The 24,475-nt window shown below is 40.4% G+C and overlaps 1 protein-coding gene across 1 annotated transcript in view; it reads right to left on the minus strand.

Moving 5' to 3' along the window:
- Positions 1-8,908, minus strand: part of LOC139753747 ((E3-independent) E2 ubiquitin-conjugating enzyme UBE2O) — a 455,778-nt gene extending 446,870 nt beyond the window's left edge. The window contains exons 1-2 of the mRNA XM_071670555.1: positions 8,891-8,908; positions 8,495-8,710 (exon numbers count right to left, since the gene is read on the minus strand). Coding sequence (XP_071526656.1) covers positions 8,495-8,704 — 210 coding nt within the window. The 5' untranslated portion in view covers positions 8,705-8,710; positions 8,891-8,908. The remainder of the gene's footprint in view (positions 1-8,494; positions 8,711-8,890) is intronic.
- Positions 8,909-24,475: the final 15,567 nt, after the last annotated feature.

Genomic DNA, 24,475 nt, shown 5'->3' on the forward strand with positions numbered 1-24,475 from the left:
TCATCCCTTAATCTCTCAAACATTCCCTCCTTTCTTATCACCAGTGCAGATTTCACTGTACTGAATACTCACCCAAGGTCTTCCTCTCCTAAGAATTTTGGTGAAACTTTTGTAACTGTCAACATCAACAGAGCATCTGACAGGGTGTGGCACAATTCTTTGTATGCTAAACTCTCTTCCTTTAGTTTCTCTTCTGTGTCTTTGTCCCATAATGCAGTTTCCTCTCTATCTATTACAATGAAGTATTCCTTGATGGAGTGACTTACCCCCTCTACCTACTAACAGTGGTATTCCTCAGAGTTCTGTCCTATCACCTACTCTCTTCCTTCTCTCAATAAATGATCTCTCTTCCTAGAGAGAACAGAGGCATCAGTATCAAACCTCTGATGACACTGTTGAGACAAAGCATCAACCAAACTAGCATATCAGATATACAGTAAAACCTGTTATCCTTACTTTGAGACACAAAATTCTAAAACATGCTTTTCAGTTTCAGCTGGCTACACTTGATTATCCACAAAAACTTCAAACAATTAAAGAAATGCGTAAATATTTTTTCAAATAACACACTGCACCAGACTGGTATACTCACCACCTGGTGTTTTAAGGCAATGGCAACTGTTTACTGTCACCTATGTGCCTTCTGGGGTGACGTTGTGGGATGGTCTAGCACACGTAGATTTTGTGCTTCTTAGTTTACTACTGTAAACAATGACCCCTTTCAAGTGTCATCAGCAATTGCCTGACAGCTCCTCAAAGCCATCCGTGTCTCACACAAAGTGCAAGAGGAATGTTTTTAAACCTCATAAAGAAAATGGAGCTGGGGAAGAGCATGGCTAAGGGCAAGTACAGAGTGACACTTATAAAGGACTTTGACATCATGATGACTACTTACAACATCACAAAACAGCACAAGCAGATCAAGGCATTTAGCAGCGCTTATCTCACATATATCAATATTTCCTCAACATACAATATCAAAACATGAGTTAAAACATTTCAGAATACCCAGTCCTTGCTTTATGAGACTGTGATCGGATGAACCAATTGGGGGGAAGATTGTGTATATACAGCAAGATGGACTAGATGTAAAAAACAAATCTAGAATATTTAGAGAGTGGTCACAGCAGGTATATAAGTAAGGTGGGAGATCATTTGCTCTATATCATTGAGGATGGTGAACGTGAAGGCCTCATTCCCTCCACCATCCATATGGGAGGAATTCAACCATTCCCTATAGTGAACGTTTAAATCCCGGGTAAAGGATCTCAGCTTGTGGGTAAGAGGATGTCACAGTTTCATGGCAGGAGTTCAATAGTTGAAGGATATAAAATTTGTAGAATTAGGAGAGCAATAGGAGAAACAGAAAAAGTGTGGTAGTAGAGAGAGAGACCTTGAGCCACTTATCATCAAAGTTAGGAGACTCAAGGTCCTTGAGGCATGCAACAGGCGTGTTAAAGTTGGAATAAGTACAAACACCACCTCTGAATAAGAACTGTGAGTGAAAGTTATATTTTGACATGAAAAAGGGACTAGTGAAAACATCATTAGACAACTGTGTCTCATAGAGAAGTAAGATATTAGGAGAGGTATTAGACAGATGGTATTCAACTGAGGAGAGGTTACTAGAGAGACCATGGTTGTTGGTACAGTGAATAGAAAAGGAGGAAGGTCTCACCGAGAGGGAAAGGTCATGGAAGAGGCTGGTAATACTACTGCCATAGCCCTCCCTCTCACTGGCAATCCTGTTTTGATGAGACAGAGAGTCACATACAAGAATAATTATGAAAATCATATCAACAGAGGATGCTGAAAGGCAACAGACTTAAATAAAGTCTTTAACCAGGCAACTGACAACAACATGCTTTTCAACTCCAGTATGGGCAAAATAAGGAAATAAAAAAAATGGAGAATACCAAATGGACACAGATGCTATCAAAAGCCAGTTGAATAATCTGAAAGACACCTAACATCCTAGCCTTCGGCAAATACAATAAAACAATAGTTGCCTCCTGCAGCAGGATGGAAGGCTGGATCCTGTGAACCTTAAGACATGTGGAGAAGAACAAATGTTATTCAAGGCACTAATTCTCTCACGAACTGAGTACCACTGTATTCTAACATCCCTACAAGGTGGGCAAAATTGCAGGATTAAAAGTGTTGAAAAATCTTTCAAAGCCCATATCAATATGGTTAAGGAGCTAAATCACTGGGAATGGCTGAAATCTCTAAAGCTATACTATACTCCCAAGAGCACAGACAGAAGTAAATCATCAGTTAAACCTACAAAATCCTAGAAAGTATGGCAGCCTACTTACATTACACAACAACATCGTACTGGTATGCCAGGCAAGGAAGACTGTTAAATATTACCTCTAAAATCCAAAGGCGCGATATGCACAAAACAAGAAAACACTTTAAACAGCCAAGGCCAAAGACTAACACTTTGCATGCTATCATCAGAAACTCCATGGAATAAAGATTAGAGAAGTTTAAGAGTACAATGGAAAAGTATGTACAAAGTGTGCCCAACTAGTCAGGTTGCAGGGGCTATGTGTGCTCACAGGTGGCAGCTTCTAACAGCCTAGGCAACAAATGATCCAATCCAACAACCCATGCTCAGCCTGGGCTGTAATGGTAGAAGACCCTTGAGCATATCACCAGGAATTCACCAGGGAGCTGTACAGGAAGAAAATGGAGCTAGTCACACTGCTAAAATTGCCTATGTTTTCTCACAAGGCCTAAGCTAACCACCTTCTAGTGATGACTCAGGCAATTCAGGGGGTGATGTACACAATTTTAGTTCCTGTGCCCCTCCTTCCCAGTAACCCTCACTCCACAACAACCCACTTCACCACCACCTAAAACCCGTCATGCATTCTCTGTTAAGTATTCATTAAATACTGTCCCGTCTAACTGATATAAGTATGCTACATAGTTCTCAGGCTATGCTGATGCTTGTATACTCCATACTTAAGTCAGACATTAAAAACTTGTGCTTAATATCATACCTTGAATATACGACTGGCTTCAATATATCATACAATTTTGTAAAATGATAGGCTTTGGAAGAAAATAATCCCATCTTTATATTGGGGATAGCTGTATTTCATTCATTTTTCCTTTTCATCCAAAGTCTTTCTGTTTTACATGAACTGCTTCTCTACTGGTACAGTAGATCACTTGAGTGCAAAGGAAAATGTGGTTAACTCTGTCAAGGGAAATGAAGTTAATGTAAAATTAGGTGGCCCAAATCTAATAATCAAGCGAACCCATGAAAATCTCAAAAGTAAGGATTTACCTTACTTTTGATATCACATGAATTTTTTTTTTCCCTAGTTACTTACAAGGCTGTTCAAGGTGAGTTTGCTTACAGTGGAATGCTTCAATCTACCATAGAAAATGCAGCTAATTAATGTAAAAGTAGCTGTAACACCCAGAAATCAACAGAACCTATGAAAACTACACTTTAATCATCTTAGCAAATAATTATCATGGCTGTGTTTCACTGAAGATACAGGGAGGTTTCCTTTTGAGTTCAAACAATCACACATAAATAAACCAGGTGCAGTGCCCATTCTTACCACAAATAAAAAAGTGCAAATGAAAATATCATTTGTATAATTTTACAAAACTGAAAAACACAATAAATCTCAGAAGCTATAGGAACTCTGGCAGGTTTTTCTTTAGTTCTGTTGATTCCTGGAAATGTTTCTGCCAATTTTACATCAATCAACCCCATACCTCCCAAAACCTTCCTTCCCAGCCCTTCTCAATATTATTCACTGTCAGATAATAAACTAAACGATAGTTATTCTTCCCTCAAATCAACTCATTTCTAGCACTACACCAATTTATCTCTGGTTACATTTCAAAATCAGTAGTCAGATAAGTGGTGCAACTTAAGTAATTACCGACTTCTTAACACTGCAGTGTTTCTGATCTTCAGAGCCTGGTAATTCATCAGTTCAGATCTACCATGCTATGAGCTTTGGATAATGAATGATTGTTTTGCACTGGTAGTGTAGGGTTTTGAGAACAGAATACGCATGGCAGAACATGATCTGGACTACTGTATGTCACCTGATATTACTAACCCTTTCCATGCACCATGCCTTAATCATTGTAGAACACAATAAAAATGCATTACTATTATGAGTATAAACCTTCACATCCTCAAATTCCCATCTGGTATACAATTCCAAATCTTATCTAGAGATGTCACCAGGAACTTAATAATACAGCTGGAAAAATATCATGCATCACATACACTCCTTGATGATCAAAAAAGTGAGTACTTCAGAAATCATGTTCTAAGTCAATGCAAATAAATTCGGGGTACAAGAAACAATTTCTACATTATATTCTTTCAATGAAAAAAATTATTTTTCATTTATTCACATCAGTGTCATATTTGTATAAATGTGTGAATATATAAAAAGATATGTAAAATCTGTGAAAAATGTAGCATGTAAATATGTGTGGGATGAGTGAAGTCATATACTGCATAAACCATGAGGTGAGTAATGTGTTTTGGAGCATGAAAAATGAAATTAAACCTAAAAAGTAAAGAATCATAAAATAAATAATGAGGATCCTTCCCACAATTTGAGCTTGCCATTCTTCAGTTCAATGCCATGCCACACAAATTAAAAAAGCTTACTACTTTTAGGTCATTCTTTCAATAATACATATAGTCTGTACAGGAAAATTTCTTTAGGACTTTTAATTTTTGAGCATGAGGGTCTGTGAATGAAGGTTTGTGCATAAAGGTCTGTGTATGAAGGTTCATGCATGAAGGTCTGTGAAGGAAGATTTGTGCACGAGGGTCTGTATGAAAGTTTGTGCATGAGGGTCTGCATATGAAAGTTTGTGCATGGGGGTCTGTGTATGAAGGTTTACATGAGTCTACATGAGAAAGACAGATAACAGGAGGCCTGACTGGTCACAATTGGGTTGTCTGAAGAAAAAATTATCGACAAAAAATGTAATTCCACACAGTATTTTCTTATCACCAACTCTCCATCGCTGTACATTAGCCTTCTAGTGCCCATATTACCACTGTCATTTATACATCTTCTTCTGGCGTTTTTCTCAAAGTATACCTGAATTTATGAAGTATTTGTCTAAACAAATTTTGAAGGTTTTTATAGTTCTAGCATTCACTATGTCTGGCGGAAACTTATTCCAGTGCTCAACACACCTACAGGAAAAGAAGCTTTTTCACACATCTGTACTACATCTTTTAACTTTGAGTTTTATTCCATTCGTCCTAGTAAACATATTGTACAGCCAATTTTGAACACTTGGATTAGGTCGCCGCAAAGTCTGTTTTTAAGGGAGAAGAGATCCAATCATTTTAGCTTCTCTTCATATGCCAGATTTCTGAAGGATAGGATTAATTCTGTTGCACGTCTTTGAACTTGGTCTAATTTTTCCTCATATTTTTTTATAATTTGGGGACAAAAACTGGACTGCATATTCCAGGTGTGGTCTTACTTGAGAATTGTAAAGTGCGAGAATTTTTTCTGTTGTCATGTAATCTATGTTCCTCAATATGAAATCTTACATTTGGTTACCATTTTTACTTGCTGCTTGACACTGTTTTGTACTTCATAATGTTGCTAATGACAACTCCAAGGTCCTTTTCTTCATTTACTTTAGATAATGACTTTCCAAATAGTTTGTGGTCGTAACATTTAATAATCTTGTCTTTAAAGTGCATAACTTGACACTTATCTACATTAAACTTCATTTGCCATGTGTATGACCACTCTGCTAGTAAGTTAAGATCTCTTTGAATCATTTCGCAGTCCCACCTGCTCTACCTCCTAGGTTAGCGTCAACAGCAAAATTGGAGATCTTAGATATGAGACCAAGTCCTTGATCATTAATGTACATTATGAAAATAATTGGGCCTAGAACCGACCCCTGTGGCACACCATTTGTTATGTCTAGCCAATCTGAGGCTTTGCCGTTTAATACTACATGCTGCATCTTCCGGTAAGCCGATGTCTGATCCATGTGTAGAGTTCTTTACCGATTCCATGCGCTTTGAGTTTATGTAAAAGTCTCTCCTGAGGTACTTTATCAAAGTCTAAATATAGTACAACAAATGGTAATTTTGTCCCAATTCTGATTTACAACATTAAAAAATTCCAGCAAATTCATCAGGCAGGATCTTCTATAGCAGAAACCATGTTGGTCATCCGACAAAATTTTGTGTTCTAGAAATGTGACAATATTATTTCATATTTTTCCCATCATTTTACGTAACACTGACATACGGCTTATTGAGAGGTAGTTCATGGCACACTTTTTGTCTCCTTTTTTATATAAAGGAGTAAAATTTGCTAGTTTATGGTCCGTTAGCAACTAACCATCCAATAGAGATTTGTTGAATATTTTTGTTAGGGGAAATATTAGCTGTCTCCTGACCTTTAAAAATCTTGGAGATAAGTTATCTGGGCCATTGGATTTGTTAGGACTGAATTGGTCTGGGTATTCAAGTGCTTCAGAGCTCTTTATTTCTCTAACCTTCAACTCTTCTTCATCATAACCATGAAACATTTTCGTTGGTTGTGGTATTCGAGATGTTTCTTCAATCATAAATACAGAGTTAAAAGAATAATTTAGTATGGTAGGCATTTCCTTGTTGTCAGTAGTTAGTGTGTCATGTTTGTTTCATAATGGTCCAATTCCTTCTTTAACTGTCTTCCTTTGTCTTATACATTTGTGCTTGAGGGTCTGTGTATGAAGGCTTCTGCATGGGGGTCTGTGTATGAAAGTTTATACAAGAAGGTCTGTGTATGAAGGTTTGTGCATGAAGGTCTGTGTATGAAGGTTTGTGCATGAGTGTCTGTGTATGAAAGTTTGTGCATGAGGGTCTGTGTATGAAGACTTGTGCAAGAGGATCTACATATGAAGGTTTGTGCAAGAAGGTCTGTGTATAAAGATCTGTGCTTGAGGGTTTGTGTATGAAGGTTTTTTTTTTTATAAGGGTCTGTGTATGAAGGTATGTGCATGAAGGTCTGTGCATGAGGGTTTGAGTATGAAGGTTAGAGCATGAGGGAATAAGTATGAAGGTCTGTACATGTGTGTCTGTGTATGAAAGTTTGTGCATGAAGGTCTGTGTATGAAGATTTCTTCATGAGGTTCTGTGTATGAAGATGTGTGCATGAGAATCTGTGCATACGAGAATTACAATTTCAGAGATAAAGCGCAATATCAGGGTTAAAGATGACAGTGATGAGGGCTATTAGAACCACAGATATGAAGTTAATTAATGAAAAAGATGGTGAAACACTTCTAAATAATCAAAAGAAACTACTGAAGTGTGGCCCATATTCCCCTAGCTGCCAAGACTTACAACAATCATATACCAAAATTTATGTAATCTGTAGTGCTACCAGTCTCTGCATGCATTTTGAGAAGTCACCTTTAGTGAGGCTATATCACTGGGAATACACTCATAAAATACTCTCATTCCAAAGGTGCCCACAGTTCCCTGCAACTGGATGTAGAGCAGCCCTGGATAGCTTGGGGCCTCTGTAAAGAGGTCCTATTAGCTCCAAGACCTCATGTTATATAGAGGTCCCAGGAAAAGTATAAATAAATAAGGAAGCCTACTGATGAGGACCATATGGAATAGTTGCTTTTCAAAATGCAGTGGTATGAACAAAAACCTGCCCTATCATGTTTCAGAATCTTTGTGGGCAATAAGTGCAATGTTCAAGCATGTGTCTGAAAAATTTCAGGGAGATTAGGGAAAATTATAATATATCACAAAAACTGCTATGGGATGGCTAGTGAAGTTTACTTGAAGTCTACTGTTTTTTGCTTCATCATCAACCCAACATTTTTCCTAGTCAACATTATTGTCATCCTTAATACTGTATGATGTATTGATGCAAAACATTCCCTACCACTGTTACTCTATTCCCTAAATACTACACTATCATTGCAAGTCTAAATCACCCAATACACATACCGAGCTAAACATGTCCAGCCCACATCTCCCCAGGCACGCTCCTCCCGTCAAAACTATAATACATATTATACACAAATATTCCATGAAAGAATCTAAAGGATTCCACAATTCATAAGGCGAAAGGAATAAATAGAAACATTACCTAATCGTTTTTCTGCCAAAAAAGATATATTCTTGAAATACAATAACAAAGGTGGTCTAGAGTTCCAGTGATGATTGCCTTCAGAACAAATGATAAATCCTTTCTTATGACAGAGAAAAGCTTACTCATATGACTTCCTATATCTCTCACCTAAGGTCTACCAAACAGACACATAAGACTGATAAAGAATTCTGAATGATGATCTATACAACAATGCGGTTACAAAAAGTTGCTTTAAACATATTAGTGTTCATATTCTGCTGCCGTGCAAGTCAATTTATATTTTATCTATATTCTATTTTCAAAAACGAAAACTCATACACTTTTACCATATGCTATATAAGCTCTTGAGTAAATATTACCTTTCTTTCAGGTAGAACTTGCTCCTCCCCTTTGGGATACCATGCCACTCTAATGCTGCCTTTTGTCACCTTGTCTTCCTCATCCACGTCAGATTCCTCATCACTAGACACAAACTCTGCATTTTCCAGCACCATTCCAAGTTCCAAGTTTCCTTTTTTGTTAAATCTGTAGACTTCATCTTCGTAAAAGTATTGATACTCCTGCGCCATGTTGGACTAAATAATATTCAATCAATTGAGATTCTCATTACATATACATTTAAAAAGTATTTCTTTAACAAACTAGAAACTCTATGTAATAATAGCTAAATACTTTCTGATAATGGAGTATAGAAAAATGTTTTATAGGCACAATAAATAATAGGATTTCGATGATTAACAATAGTTTCTCTTTACCCAAGCGTTAGCAGACGACAGCAAGAGCAGGTGACAGAAGGTTACCTACTACTGCCTCCACATGCATGAACATATACCGTGGCACATGTAACACTCAACACCTGATTTACTTTATATTCGCATGCCGTGTTCAATGTACTTTTATAATATTGTGGAATATATCCTAACTCCTGTTATCCAACTGTTCAGACCTACAATTTTCTGCACTAGTATTGAAATTGGATGGAAAAAAAAAAAAAGATACGACGACAAATCACCAGGCCTGCTACTATGATGGGTGCATCTAGTAGGTGAGGGGGGCTAGTACTGTCCACGTGTTACATATTAGCTGATTGCCATTTAGAGAGTCACGAGGTACGATGTGGACTCACTGATTGCACCAACCTGAAATACACTTCCCTCTACATCAATGCATCAAACATTTGCTGTACACTGTATAACTGGCAATTTGTTAGGGGTGTAAGAATTCAGATTTGTGGAATGTTATTTAGATGTGATTTGTACGTTCATTGTATGAAAAGTGGAATAAGACCTACAGGGAATAGACTTTCATCTTACTCTTTTCCTGATATATGATAACAGAAGTAAATATCCAGAATACATTCTTATTGCTACTATCTTTGCATATTGTCTGATTTTATTCTGCATTGCTAATGTAGTGTTTACATAATATGAAAACGTTTGAAGCGCCTGCTTCAGAAATTTAAAATTCATTTAATTAAGATGATAAGGACTATTCTACAACAGAAAATTTAAGGTTAATGAATATAAAACTACGTAACACATGTAAAATATAAGCACTACAAAGAAAAAAAATCTAACCTTACCTACTAGCTGAAATGATATAGATATATACCATCATTTTACTCACCTGCTGCGAACACATGGTCGCTTGTGACATCTGTTTAGGGATGAGAAAACCTAGATATTAGACTAAATTGGAGGTGGAAGGTTGGCGTGAAAAAATATTTTGAGCGAGCGGAGCATGAACCTACAGGAGAGTGAAAGGCGAGCAAGGAATATAGTGAATTGGAACAATATAGTATACCGGGGTCGACGTGCTTGATTATTAATGGAGTGAACCAGGGCATGTCAAGCACCTGGGGAAAGGTCGGTGGGGCCTGGATGTGGAAAGGGAGCTGTAGTTTCGGTGCATTACACATGACAGCTACAGACACGGTGAACGAATGTGGCATTTTCGTCTTTCCTTGGATCTACCTCGCTGGAAGGGGGGGGGGGGTGCTGTTTCCTGTGCAGTAAGTATATTTACACGTGTATAGATGTCCGTGTATGTGTATTTATATTTAAGTATACGTTGAAATATATATGTGCGTTTATATATATATATATTTATATATATATATATATATATATATATATATATATATATATTTTCTTTTTTTTGCTTTGTCGCTGTCTCCCGCGTTTGCGAGGTAGCGCAAGGAAACAGACGAAAGAAATGGCCCAACCCACCCCCATACACATGTATATACATACGTCCACACACGCAAATATACATACCTACACAGCTTTCCATGGTCTACCCCAGACGCTTCACATGCCCTGATTCAATCACTGACAGCACGTCAACCCCGGTATTCCACATCGATCCAATTCACTCTATTCCTTGCCCTCCTTTCACCCTCCTGCATGTTCAGGCCCCGATCACACAAAATCTTTTTCACTCCATCTTTCCACCTCCAATTTGGTCTCCCACTTCTCCTCGTTCCCTCCACCTCCGACACATATATCCTCTTGGTCAATCTTTCCTCACTCATTCTCTCCATGTGCCCAAACCATTTCAAAACACCCTCTTCTGCTCTCTCAACCACGCTCTTTTTATTTCCACACATCTCTCTTACCCTTACGTTACTTACTCGATCAAACCACCTCACACCACACATTGTCCTCAAACATCTCATTTCCAGCACATCCACCCTCCTGCGCACAACTCTATCCATAGTTTTCATACATGGTGCTTTGACAAGAAAATAGTGAAACTGGAAAAAATATAGCTTAGACATTGAAGCTTATTGATACAGTGGTTAAATTGATGAGAACTACTATTGACGTTTGTGTAAATAAATTATACATTTCCCTTTTCCATAGCCAGAGGTTGAACCATTATGTGACATTAATTTTTTCATTTCATTTCAAGCTAGAAGTTTCAGTTTTCTAAATTATTTCTTACATTTTTCATATGTATATATATGTATATGTGTGTGTGTGTGTGTGTGTGTGTGTGTGTGTGTGTGTGTGTGTGTGTACATATATATATATATATATATATATATATATATATATATATATATATATATATATATATATATTTTTATACTTTGTCGCTGTCTCCCGCGTTTGCGAGGTAGCGCAAGGAAACAGACGAAAGAAATGGCCCAACCTCCCCCATACACATGTATATACACACGTCCACACACGCAAATATACATACCTACACAGCTTTCCATGGTTTACCCCAGACGCTTCACATGCCTTGATTCAATCCACTGACAGCACGTCAACCCCGGTATACCACATCGTTCCAATTCACTCTATTCCTTGCCCTCCTTTCACCCTCCTGCATGTTCAGGCCCCGATCACACAAAATCTTTTTCACTCCATCTTTCCACCTCCAATTTGGTCTCCCTCTTCTTCTTGCTCCCTCCACCTCCGACACATATATCCTCTTGGTCAATCTTTCCTCACTCATCCTCTCCATGTGCCCAAACCACTTCAAAACACCCTCTTCTGCTCTCTCAACCACGCTCTTTTTATTTCCACACATCTCTCTTACCCTTACGTTACTCACTCGATCAAACCACCTCACACCACACATTGTCCTCAAACATCTCATTTCCAGCACATCCATCCTCCTGCGCACAACTCTATCCATAGCCCACGCCTCGCAACCATACAACATTGTTGGAACCACTATTCCTTCAAACATACCCATTTTTGCTTTCCGAGATAATGTTCTCGACTTCCACACATTCTTCAAGGCCCCCAGAATTTTCGCCCCCTCCCCCACCCTATGATCCACTTCCGCTTCCATGGTTCCATCCGCTGCCAGATCCACTCCCAGATATCTAAAACACTTCACTTCCTCCAGTTTTTCTCCATTCAAACTCACCTTCCAATTGGGATTGGGAATACCTGGTTTAAAAAGCGAGATATACATAAGTATACTTATGTAAGTAGGAGAGATGGCCAGAGAGCGTTATTGGATTACGTGTTAATTGACAGGCGTGCGAAAGAGAGACTTCTGGATGTTAATGTGCTGAGAGGTGCAACTGTAGGGATGTCTGATCATTATCTTGTGGAGGCTAAGGTGAAGATTTGTATGGGCCTTCAGAAAAGAAGAGTGAATGTTGGGGTGAAGAGGGTGGTGAGAGTAAGTGAGCTTGAGAAGGAGACCTGTGTGAGGAAGTACCAGGAGAGACTGAGTACAGAATGGAAAAAGGTGAGAACAATGGAAGCAAGGGGAGTGGGGGAGGAATGGGATGTATTTAGGGAATCAGTGATGGATGCCCCAAAAGATGCTTGTGGCATGAGAAGAGTGGGAGGTGGGTTGATTAGAAAGGGTAGTGAGTGGTGGGATGAAGAAGTAAGAGTATTAGTGAAAGAGAAGAGAGAGGCATTTGGACGATTTTTGCAGGGAAAAAATGCAATTGAGTGGGAGATGTATAAAAGAAAGAGACAGGAGGTCAAGAGAAAGGTGCAAGAGGTGAAAAAAAAAAAGGGCAAATGAGAGTTGGGGTGAGAGAGTATCATTAAATTTTAGGGAGAATAAAAAGATGTTCTGGAAGGAGGTAAATAAAGTGCGTAAGACAAGGGAGCAAATGGGAACTTCAGTGAAGGGCGCAAATGGGGAGGTGATAACAAGTAGTGGTGATGTGAGAAGGAGATGGAGTGAGTATTTTGAAGGTTTGTTGAATGTGTTTGATGATAGAGTGGCAGATATAGGGTGTTTTGGTCGAGGTGGTGTGCAAAGTGAGAGGGTTAGGGAAAATGATTTGGTAAACAGAGAAGAGGTAGTGAAAGCTTTGCGGAAGATGAAAACCGGCAAGGCAGCAGGTTTGGATGGTATTGCAGTGGAATTTATTAAAAAAGGGGGTGACTGTATTGTTGACTGGTTGGTAAGGTTATTTAATGTATGTATGACTCATGGTGAGGTGCCTGAGGATTGGCGGAATGCGTGCATAGTGCCATTGTACAAAGGCAAAGGGGATAAGAGTGAGTGCTCAAATTACAGAGGTATAAGTTTGTTGAGTATTCCTGGTAAATTATATGGGAGGGTATTGATTGAGAGGGTGAAGGCATGTACAGAGCACCAGATTGGGGAAGAGCAGTGTGGTTTCAGAAGTGGTAGAGGATGTGTGGATCAGGTGTTTGCTTTGAAGAATGTATGTGAGAAATACTTAGAAAAGCAAATGGATTTGTATGTAGCATTTATGGATCTGGAGAAGGCATATTATAGAGTTGATAGAGATGCTCTGTGGAAGGTATTAAGAATATATGGTGTGGGAGGCAAGTTGTTAGAAGCAGTGAAAAGTTCTTATCGAGGATGTAAGGCATGTGTACGTGTAGGAAGAGAGGAAAGTGATTGGTTCTCAGTGAATGTAGGTTTGCGGCAGGGGTGTGTGATGTCTCCATGGTTGTTTAATTTGTTTATGGATGGGGTTGTTAGGGAGGTGAATGCAAGAGTTTTGGAAAGAGGGGCAAGTATGAAGTCTGTTGGGGATGAGAGAGCTTGGGAAGTGAGTCAGTTGTTGTTCGCTGATGATACAGCGCTGGTGGCTGATTCATGTGAGAAACTGCAGAAGCTGGTGACTGAGTTTGGTAAAGTGTGTGAAAAAAGAAAGTTAAGAGTAAATGTGAATAAGAGCAAGGTTATTAGGTACAGTAGGGTTGAGGGTCAAGTCAATTGGGAGGTGAGTTTGAATGGAGAAAAACTGGAGGAAGTAAAGTGTTTTAGATATCTGGGAGTGGATCTGGCAGCGGATGGAACCATGGAAGCGGAAGTGGATCATAGGGTGGGGGAGGGGGCGAAAATTCTGGGAGCCTTGAAGAATGTGTGGAAGTCGAGAACATTATCTCGGAAAGCAAAAATGGGTATGTTTGAAGGAATAGTGGTTCCAACAATGTTGTATGGTTGCGAGGCGTGGGCTATGGATAGAGTTGTGCGCAGGAGGATGGATGTGCTGGAAATGAGATGTTTGAGGACAATGTGTGGTGTGAGGTGGTTTGATCGAGTAAGTAACGTAAGGGTAAGAGAGATGTGTGGAAATAAAAAGAGCGTGGTTGAGAGAGCAGAAGAGGGTGTTTTGAAATGGTTCGGGCACATGGAGAGAATGAGTGAGGAAAGATTGACCAAGAGAATATATGTGTCGGAGGTGGAGGGAACGAGGAGAAGAGGGAGACCAAATTGGAGGTGGAAAGATGGAGTGAAAAAGATTTTGTGTGATCGGGGCCTGATCATGCAGGAGGGTGAAAGGAGGGCAAGGAATAGAGTGAATTGCAGCGATGTGGTATACCGGGGTTGACGTGCTGTCAGTGGATTGAATCAAGGCATGTGAAGCGTCTGGGGTAAACCATGGAAAGCTGTGTAGGTATGTATATTTGCGTGTGTGGACGTATGTATATACATGTGTATGGGGGTGGGTTGGGCCATTTCTTTCGTCGGTTTCCTTGCGCTACCTCGCAAACGCGGGAGACAGCGGCAAAAAAAAAGAAAGAAAAAAAAAAAAAAATATATATATATATATATATATATATATATATATATATATATATATATATATATATATATATATATATATATATATATATATTATCCCTGGGGATAGGGGTGAAAGAATACTTCCCACGCATTCCTCGCGTGTCGTAGAAGGCGACTAAAAGGGACGGGAGCGGGGGGCCAAAAATCCTCCCCTCGTATTTTTTTTAACTTTCTAAAATGGGAAACAGAAGAAGGAGTCACGCGGGGAGTGCTCATCCTCCTCGAAGGCTCAGACTGGGGTGTCTAAATGTGTGTGGATGTAACCAAGATGTGAAAAAAGGAGAGATAGGTAGTATGTTTGAGGAATGGAACCTGGATGTTTTGGCTCTGAGTGAAACGAAGCTCAAGGGTAAAGGGGAAGAGTGGTTTGGGAATGTCTTGGGAGTAAAGTCAGGGGTTAGTGAGAGGACAAGAGCAAGGGAAGGAGTAGCAGTACTCCTGAAACAGGAGTTGTGGGAGTATGTGATAGAATGTAAGAAAGTAATTTCTCGATTAATATGGGTAAAACTGAAAGTTGATGAAGAGAGATGGGTGATTATTGGTGCATATGCACCTGGGCATGAGAAGAAAGATCATGAGAAGCAAGTGTTTTGGGAGCAGCTGAATGAGTGTGTTAGTGGTTTTGATGCACGAGACCGGGTTATAGTGATGGGTGATTTGAATGCAAAGGTGAGTAATGTGGCAGTTGAGGGAATAATTGGTATACATGGGGTGTTCAGTGTTGTAAATGGAAATGGTGAAGAGCTTGTAGATTTATGTGCTGAAAAAGGACTGGTGATTGGGAATACCTGGTTTAAAAAGCGAGATATACATAAGTATACGTATGTAAGTAGGAGAGATGGCCAGAGAGCGTTATTGGATTCCGTGTTAATTGACAGGCGCGCGAAAGAGAGACTTTTGGATGTTAATGTGCTGAGAGGTGCAACTGGAGGGATGTCTGATCATTATCTTGTGGAGGCTAAGGTGAAGATTTGTATGGGTTTTCAGAAAAGAAGAGTGAATGTTGGGGTGAAGAGGGTGGTGAGAGTAAGTGAGCTTGGGAAGGAGACTTGTGTGAGGAAGTACCAGGAGAGACTGAGTACAGAATGGAAAAAGGTGAGAACAATGGAAGTAAGGGGAGTGGGGGAGGAATGGGATGTATTTAGGGAATCAGAGATGGATTGCGCAAAAGATGCTTGTGGCATGAGAAGAGTGGGAGGTGGGTTGATTAGAAAGGGTGGTGAGTGGTGGGATGAAGAAGTAAGATTATTAGTGAAAGAGAAGAGAGAGGCATTTGGACTATTTTTGCAGGGAAAAGATGCAATTGAGTGGGTGATGTATAAAAGAAGGAGACAGGAGGTCAAGAGAAAGGTGCAAGAGGTGAAAAAGAGGGCAAATGAGAGTTGGGGTGAGAGAGTATCATTAAATTTTAGGGAGAATAAAAAGATGTTCTGGAAGGAGGTAAATAAAGTGCGTAAGACAAGGGAGCAAATGGGAACTTCAGTGAAGGGCGCAAATGGGGAGGTGATGACAAGTAGTGGTGATGTGAGAAGGAGATGGAGTGAGTATTTTGAAGGTTTGTTGAATGTGTTTGATGACAGAGTGGCAGATATAAGGTGTTTTGGTCGAGGTGGTGTGCAAAGTGAGAGGGTTAGGGAAAATGATTTGGTAAACAGAGAAGAGGTAGTAAAAGCTTTGCGGAAGATGAAAGCCGGCAAGGCAGCAGGTTTGGATGGTATTGCAGTGGAATTTATTAAAAAAGGGGGTGACTGTATTATTGACTGGTTGGTAAGGTTATTTAATGTATGTATGACTCTTGGTGAGGTGCCTGAGGATTGGCGGAATGCGTGCATAGTGCCATTGCACAAAGGCAAAGGGGATAAGAGTGAGTGCTCAAATTACAGAGGTATAAGTTTGTTGAGTATTCCTGGTAAATTATATGGGAGGGTATTGATTGAGAGGGTGAAGGCATGTACAGAGCATCAGATTGGGGAAGAGCAGTGTGGTTTCAGAAGTGGTAGAGGATATGTGGATCAGGTGTTTGCTTTGAAGAATGTACGTGAGAAATACTTAGAAAAGCAAATGGATTTGTATGTAGCATTTATGGATCTGGAGAAGGCATATGATAGAGTTGATAGAGATACTCTGTGGAAGGTATTAAGAATATATGGTGTGGGAGGCAAGTTGTTAGAAGCAGTGAAAAGTTTTTATCGAGGATGTAAGGCATGTGTACGTGTAGGAAGAGAGGAAAGTGATTGGTTCTCAGTGAATGTAGGTTTGCGGCAGGGGTGTGTGATGTCTCCATGGTTGTTTAATTTGTTTATGGATGGGGTTGTTAGGGAGGTGAATGCAAGAGTTTTGGAAAGAGGGGCAAGTATGAAGTCTGTTGGGGATGAGAGAGCTTGGGAAGTGAGTCAGTTGTTGTTCGCTGATGATACAGCGCTGGTGGCTGATTCATGTGAGAAACTGCAGAAGCTGGTGACTGAGTTTGGTAAAGTGTGTGAAAGAAGAAAGTTAAGAGTAAATGTGAATAAGAGCAAGGTTATTAGGTACAGTAGGGTTGAGGGTCAAGTCATTTGGGAGGTAAGTTTGAATGGAGAAAAACTGGAGGAAGTAAAGTGTTTTAGATATCTGGGAGTGGATCTGGCAGCGGATGGAACCATGGAAGCGGAAGTGGATCATAGGGTGGGGGAGGAGGCGAAAATCCTGGAAGCCTTGAAGAATGTGTGGAAGTCGAGAACATTATCTCGGAAAGCAAAAATGGGTATGTTTGAAGGAATAGTGGTTCCTACAATATATATATATACATATATATATATATATATATATATATATATATATATATATATATATATATATATATATATATATATATATATATATATATATTATTTATTTATTATATTATACTTTGTCGCTGTCTCCCGCGTTTGCGAGGTAGCGCAAGGAAACAGACGAAAGAAATGCCCCCCCCCCATACACATGTATATACATACGTCCACACACGCAAATATACATACCTACACAGCTTTCCATGGTTTACCCCAGACGCTTCACATGCCTTGATTCAATCCACTGACAGCACGTCAACCCCGGTATACCACATCGCTCCAATTCACTCTATTCCTTGCCCTCCTTTCACCCTCCTGCATGTTCAGGCCCCGATCACACAAAATCTTTTTCACTCCATCTTTCCACCTCCAATTTGGTCTCCCTCTTCTCCTCGTTCCCTCCACCTCCGACACATATATCCTCTTGGTCAATCTTTCCTCACTCATTCTCTCCATGTGCCCAAACCACTTCAAAACACCCTCTTCTGCTCTCTCAACCACGCTCTTTTTATTTCCACACATCTCTCTTACCCTTACGTTACTCACTCGATCAAACCACCTCACACCACACATTGTCCTCAAACATCTCATTTCCAGCACATCCATCCTCCTGCGCACAACTCTATCCATAGCCCACGCCTCGCAACCATACAACATTGTTGGAACCACTATTCCTTCAAACATACCCATTTTTGCTTTCCGAGATAATGTTCTCGACTTCCACACATTCTTCAAGGCCCCAAGAATTTTCGCCCCCTCCCCCACCCTATGATCCACTTCCGCTTCCATGGTTCCATCCGCTGCCAGATCCACTCCCAGATATCTAAAACACTTCACTTCCTCCAGTTTTTCTCCATTCAAACTCACCTCCCAATTGACTTGACCCTCAACCCTACTGTACCTAATAACCTTGCTCTTATTCACATTTACTCTTAACTTTCTTCTTTTTAGGGAGAATAAAAAGATGTTTTGGAAGGAAGTAAATAAAGTGCGTAAAACAAGGGAACAAATGGAAACATCAGTGAAGGGGGCTAATGGGGAGGTGATAACAAGTAGTGGTGATGTGAGATGGAGTGAGTATTTTGAAGGTTTGTTGAATGTGTTTGATGATAGAGTGGTAGATATAGGGTGTTTTGGTTGAGGTGGTGTGCAAAGTGAGAGGGTTAGGGTGAATGATGTGGTAAACAGAGAAGAGGTAGTAAAGGCTTTGCAGAAGATGAAAGCCGGCAAGGCAGCGGGTTTGGATGGTATTGCAGTGGAATTTATTAAAAAAGGGGGTGACATATTGTTGACTGGTTGGTAAGGATATTTAATGTATGTATGACTCATGGTGAGGTGCCTGAGGATTGGTGGAATGCTTGCATGGTGCCGTTGTACAAAGGTAAAGGGGATAAGAGTGCTCAAATTACAGAGGTATAAGTTTGTTGAGTATTCCTGGGAAATTGTGTGAGAGGGTGTTGATTGAGAGGGTGGGGACATGTACAGAGCATCAGATTGGGGAAGAGCAGTGTGGTTTCAGAAGTGGTAGAGGATATGTGGATCAGGAGTTTGCTTTGAAGAATGTATGAGAAATACTTAGAAAAGCAAATGGATTTGTATGTAGCATTTATAGATCTGGAGAAGGATTATGATAGAGTGGATAGAGATGCTTTGTGGAAGGTATTAAGAATATATGGTGTGGGAGGCAAGTTGATAGAAGCAGTGAAAAGTATTAATCGAAGATGTAAGGCATGTGTACGTGTAGGAAGAGAGGAAAGTGATTGGTTCTCAGTGAATGTTGGTTTGCGGACTGGGGTACGTGATGTCTCCATGGTTGTTTAATTTGTTTATGGATGGGTTTGTTAGGGAGGTGAATGCAAGAGTTTTGGAAAGAGGGGCGAGTATGCAGTCAGTTGGTGATGAGAGAGCTTGGGAAGTGAGTCAGTTCTTCGCTGATGATACAGCGTTGGTGGCGGATTCGGGTGAGAAACTACAGAAGCTGGTGACTGAGTTTGGTAAAGTATGTGATAGAAGAAAGCTGAGAGTAAATGTGAATAAGAGCAAGGTTATTAGGTACATTAGGGTTGAGGGACAAGTCAATTGGGAGGTAAGTTTGAATGGAGAAAAACTGGAGGAAGTGAACTGTTTTAGATATCTGGGAGTGGATTTGGCAGCGGATGGAACCATGGAAGCGGAAGTGAATCATAGGGTGGGGGAGGGGGACGAAAGTTCTGGGAGCGTTGAAGAATGTGTGGAAGTCGAGAACTTTATATTGGAAAGCAAAAATGGGTATGTTTGAAGGAATAGTGGTTCCAACAATGATATATGGTTGCGAGGCGGGGGCTATAGATAGAGTTGTGCGGATGGTGGATGTGCTGGAAATGAGATGTTTGAGGACAATATGTGGTGTGAGGTGGTTTGATCGAGTAAGTAAAAATTGGGTAAGAGAGATGTGTGGTAATAAAAAGAGCGTGGTTGAGAGAGCAGAAGAGGGTGTTTTGAAATGGTTCGGTCACATGGAGAGAATGAGTGAGGAAAGATTGACCAAGAGGAATATATGTGTCGGAGGTGGAGGGAACGAGGAGAAGAGGGAGACCAAATTGGAGGTGGAAGATGGAGTGAAAAAGATTTTGTGTGATCGGGGCCTGATCATGCAGGAGGGTGAAAGGAGGGCAAGGAATAGAGTGAATTGCAGCGATGTGGTATACCGGGGTTGACGTGCTGTCAGTGGATTGAATCAAGGCATGTGAAGCGTCTGGGGTAAACCATGGAAAGCTGTGTAGGTATGTATATTTGCGTGTGTGGACGTATGTATATACATGTGTATGGGGGTGGGTTGGGCCATTTCTTTCGTCGGTTTCCTTGCGCTACCTCGCAAACGCGGGAGACAGCGGCAAAAAAAAAGAAAGAAAAAAAAAAAAAAATATATATATATATATATATATATATATATATATATATATATATATATATATATATATATATATATATATATATATATATATATTATCCCTGGGGATAGGGGTGAAAGAATACTTCCCACGCATTCCTCGCGTGTCGTAGAAGGCGACTAAAAGGGACGGGAGCGGGGGGCCAAAAATCCTCCCCTCGTATTTTTTTTAACTTTCTAAAATGGGAAACAGAAGAAGGAGTCACGCGGGGAGTGCTCATCCTCCTCGAAGGCTCAGACTGGGGTGTCTAAATGTGTGTGGATGTAACCAAGATGTGAAAAAAGGAGAGATAGGTAGTATGTTTGAGGAATGGAACCTGGATGTTTTGGCTCTGAGTGAAACGAAGCTCAAGGGTAAAGGGGAAGAGTGGTTTGGGAATGTCTTGGGAGTAAAGTCAGGGGTTAGTGAGAGGACAAGAGCAAGGGAAGGAGTAGCAGTACTCCTGAAACAGGAGTTGTGGGAGTATGTGATAGAATGTAAGAAAGTAATTTCTCGATTAATATGGGTAAAACTGAAAGTTGATGAAGAGAGATGGGTGATTATTGGTGCATATGCACCTGGGCATGAGAAGAAAGATCATGAGAAGCAAGTGTTTTGGGAGCAGCTGAATGAGTGTGTTAGTGGTTTTGATGCACGAGACCGGGTTATAGTGATGGGTGATTTGAATGCAAAGGTGAGTAATGTGGCAGTTGAGGGAATAATTGGTATACATGGGGTGTTCAGTGTTGTAAATGGAAATGGTGAAGAGCTTGTAGATTTATGTGCTGAAAAAGGACTGGTGATTGGGAATACCTGGTTTAAAAAGCGAGATATACATAAGTATACGTATGTAAGTAGGAGAGATGGCCAGAGAGCGTTATTGGATTCCGTGTTAATTGACAGGCGCGCGAAAGAGAGACTTTTGGATGTTAATGTGCTGAGAGGTGCAACTGGAGGGATGTCTGATCATTATCTTGTGGAGGCTAAGGTGAAGATTTGTATGGGTTTTCAGAAAAGAAGAGTGAATGTTGGGGTGAAGAGGGTGGTGAGAGTAAGTGAGCTTGGGAAGGAGACTTGTGTGAGGAAGTACCAGGAGAGACTGAGTACAGAATGGAAAAAGGTGAGAACAATGGAAGTAAGGGGAGTGGGGGAGGAATGGGATGTATTTAGGGAATCAGAGATGGATTGCGCAAAAGATGCTTGTGGCATGAGAAGAGTGGGAGGTGGGTTGATTAGAAAGGGTGGTGAGTGGTGGGATGAAGAAGTAAGATTATTAGTGAAAGAGAAGAGAGAGGCATTTGGACTATTTTTGCAGGGAAAAGATGCAATTGAGTGGGTGATGTATAAAAGAAGGAGACAGGAGGTCAAGAGAAAGGTGCAAGAGGTGAAAAAGAGGGCAAATGAGAGTTGGGGTGAGAGAGTATCATTAAATTTTAGGGAGAATAAAAAGATGTTCTGGAAGGAGGTAAATAAAGTGCGTAAGACAAGGGAGCAAATGGGAACTTCAGTGAAGGGCGCAAATGGGGAGGTGATGACAAGTAGTGGTGATGTGAGAAGGAGATGGAGTGAGTATTTTGAAGGTTTGTTGAATGTGTTTGATGACAGAGTGGCAGATATAAGGTGTTTTGGTCGAGGTGGTGTGCAAAGTGAGAGGGTTAGGGAAAATGATTTGGTAAACAGAGAAGAGGTAGTAAAAGCTTTGCGGAAGATGAAAGCCGGCAAGGCAGCAGGTTTGGATGGTATTGCAGTGGAATTTATTAAAAAAGGGGGTGACTGTATTATTGACTGGTTGGTAAGGTTATTTAATGTATGTATGACTCTTGGTGAGGTGCCTGAGGATTGGCGGAATGCGTGCATAGTGCCATTGCACAAAGGCAAAGGGGATAAGAGTGAGTGCTCAAATTACAGAGGTATAAGTTTGTTGAGTATTCCTGGTAAATTATATGGGAGGGTATTGATTGAGAGGGTGAAGGCATGTACAGAGCATCAGATTGGGGAAGAGCAGTGTGGTTTCAGAAGTGGTAGAGGATATGTGGATCAGGTGTTTGCTTTGAAGAATGTACGTGAGAAATACTTAGAAAAGCAAATGGATTTGTATGTAGCATTTATGGATCTGGAGAAGGCATATGATAGAGTTGATAGAGATACTCTGTGGAAGGTATTAAGAATATATGGTGTGGGAGGCAAGTTGTTAGAAGCAGTGAAAAGTTTTTATCGAGGATGTAAGGCATGTGTACGTGTAGGAAGAGAGGAAAGTGATTGGTTCTCAGTGAATGTAGGTTTGCGGCAGGGGTGTGTGATGTCTCCATGGTTGTTTAATTTGTTTATGGATGGGGTTGTTAGGGAGGTGAATGCAAGAGTTTTGGAAAGAGGGGCAAGTATGAAGTCTGTTGGGGATGAGAGAGCTTGGGAAGTGAGTCAGTTGTTGTTCGCTGATGATACAGCGCTGGTGGCTGATTCATGTGAGAAACTGCAGAAGCTGGTGACTGAGTTTGGTAAAGTGTGTGAAAGAAGAAAGTTAAGAGTAAATGTGAATAAGAGCAAGGTTATTAGGTACAGTAGGGTTGAGGGTCAAGTCATTTGGGAGGTAAGTTTGAATGGAGAAAAACTGGAGGAAGTAAAGTGTTTTAGATATCTGGGAGTGGATCTGGCAGCGGATGGAACCATGGAAGCGGAAGTGGATCATAGGGTGGGGGAGGAGGCGAAAATCCTGGAAGCCTTGAAGAATGTGTGGAAGTCGAGAACATTATCTCGGAAAGCAAAAATGGGTATGTTTGAAGGAATAGTGGTTCCTACAATATATATATATACATATATATATATATATATATATATATATATATATATATATATATATATATATATATATATATATATATATATATATATATTATTTATTTATTATATTATACTTTGTCGCTGTCTCCCGCGTTTGCGAGGTAGCGCAAGGAAACAGACGAAAGAAATGCCCCCCCCCATACACATGTATATACATACGTCCACACACGCAAATATACATACCTACACAGCTTTCCATGGTTTACCCCAGACGCTTCACATGCCTTGATTCAATCCACTGACAGCACGTCAACCCCGGTATACCACATCGCTCCAATTCACTCTATTCCTTGCCCTCCTTTCACCCTCCTGCATGTTCAGGCCCCGATCACACAAAATCTTTTTCACTCCATCTTTCCACCTCCAATTTGGTCTCCCTCTTCTCCTCGTTCCCTCCACCTCCGACACATATATCCTCTTGGTCAATCTTTCCTCACTCATTCTCTCCATGTGCCCAAACCACTTCAAAACACCCTCTTCTGCTCTCTCAACCACGCTCTTTTTATTTCCACACATCTCTCTTACCCTTACGTTACTCACTCGATCAAACCACCTCACACCACACATTGTCCTCAAACATCTCATTTCCAGCACATCCATCCTCCTGCGCACAACTCTATCCATAGCCCACGCCTCGCAACCATACAACATTGTTGGAACCACTATTCCTTCAAACATACCCATTTTTGCTTTCCGAGATAATGTTCTCGACTTCCACACATTCTTCAAGGCCCCAAGAATTTTCGCCCCCTCCCCCACCCTATGATCCACTTCCGCTTCCATGGTTCCATCCGCTGCCAGATCCACTCCCAGATATCTAAAACACTTCACTTCCTCCAGTTTTTCTCCATTCAAACTCACCTCCCAATTGACTTGACCCTCAACCCTACTGTACCTAATAACCTTGCTCTTATTCACATTTACTCTTAACTTTCTTCTTTTTAGGGAGAATAAAAAGATGTTTTGGAAGGAAGTAAATAAAGTGCGTAAAACAAGGGAACAAATGGAAACATCAGTGAAGGGGGCTAATGGGGAGGTGATAACAAGTAGTGGTGATGTGAGATGGAGTGAGTATTTTGAAGGTTTGTTGAATGTGTTTGATGATAGAGTGGTAGATATAGGGTGTTTTGGTTGAGGTGGTGTGCAAAGTGAGAGGGTTAGGGTGAATGATGTGGTAAACAGAGAAGAGGTAGTAAAGGCTTTGCAGAAGATGAAAGCCGGCAAGGCAGCGGGTTTGGATGGTATTGCA

The sequence above is a fragment of the Panulirus ornatus genome, chromosome 15 (assembly GCF_036320965.1).
Source record: "Panulirus ornatus isolate Po-2019 chromosome 15, ASM3632096v1, whole genome shotgun sequence".
In the NCBI taxonomy this organism is placed as follows: Eukaryota; Metazoa; Arthropoda; class Malacostraca; order Decapoda; family Palinuridae; genus Panulirus; species Panulirus ornatus.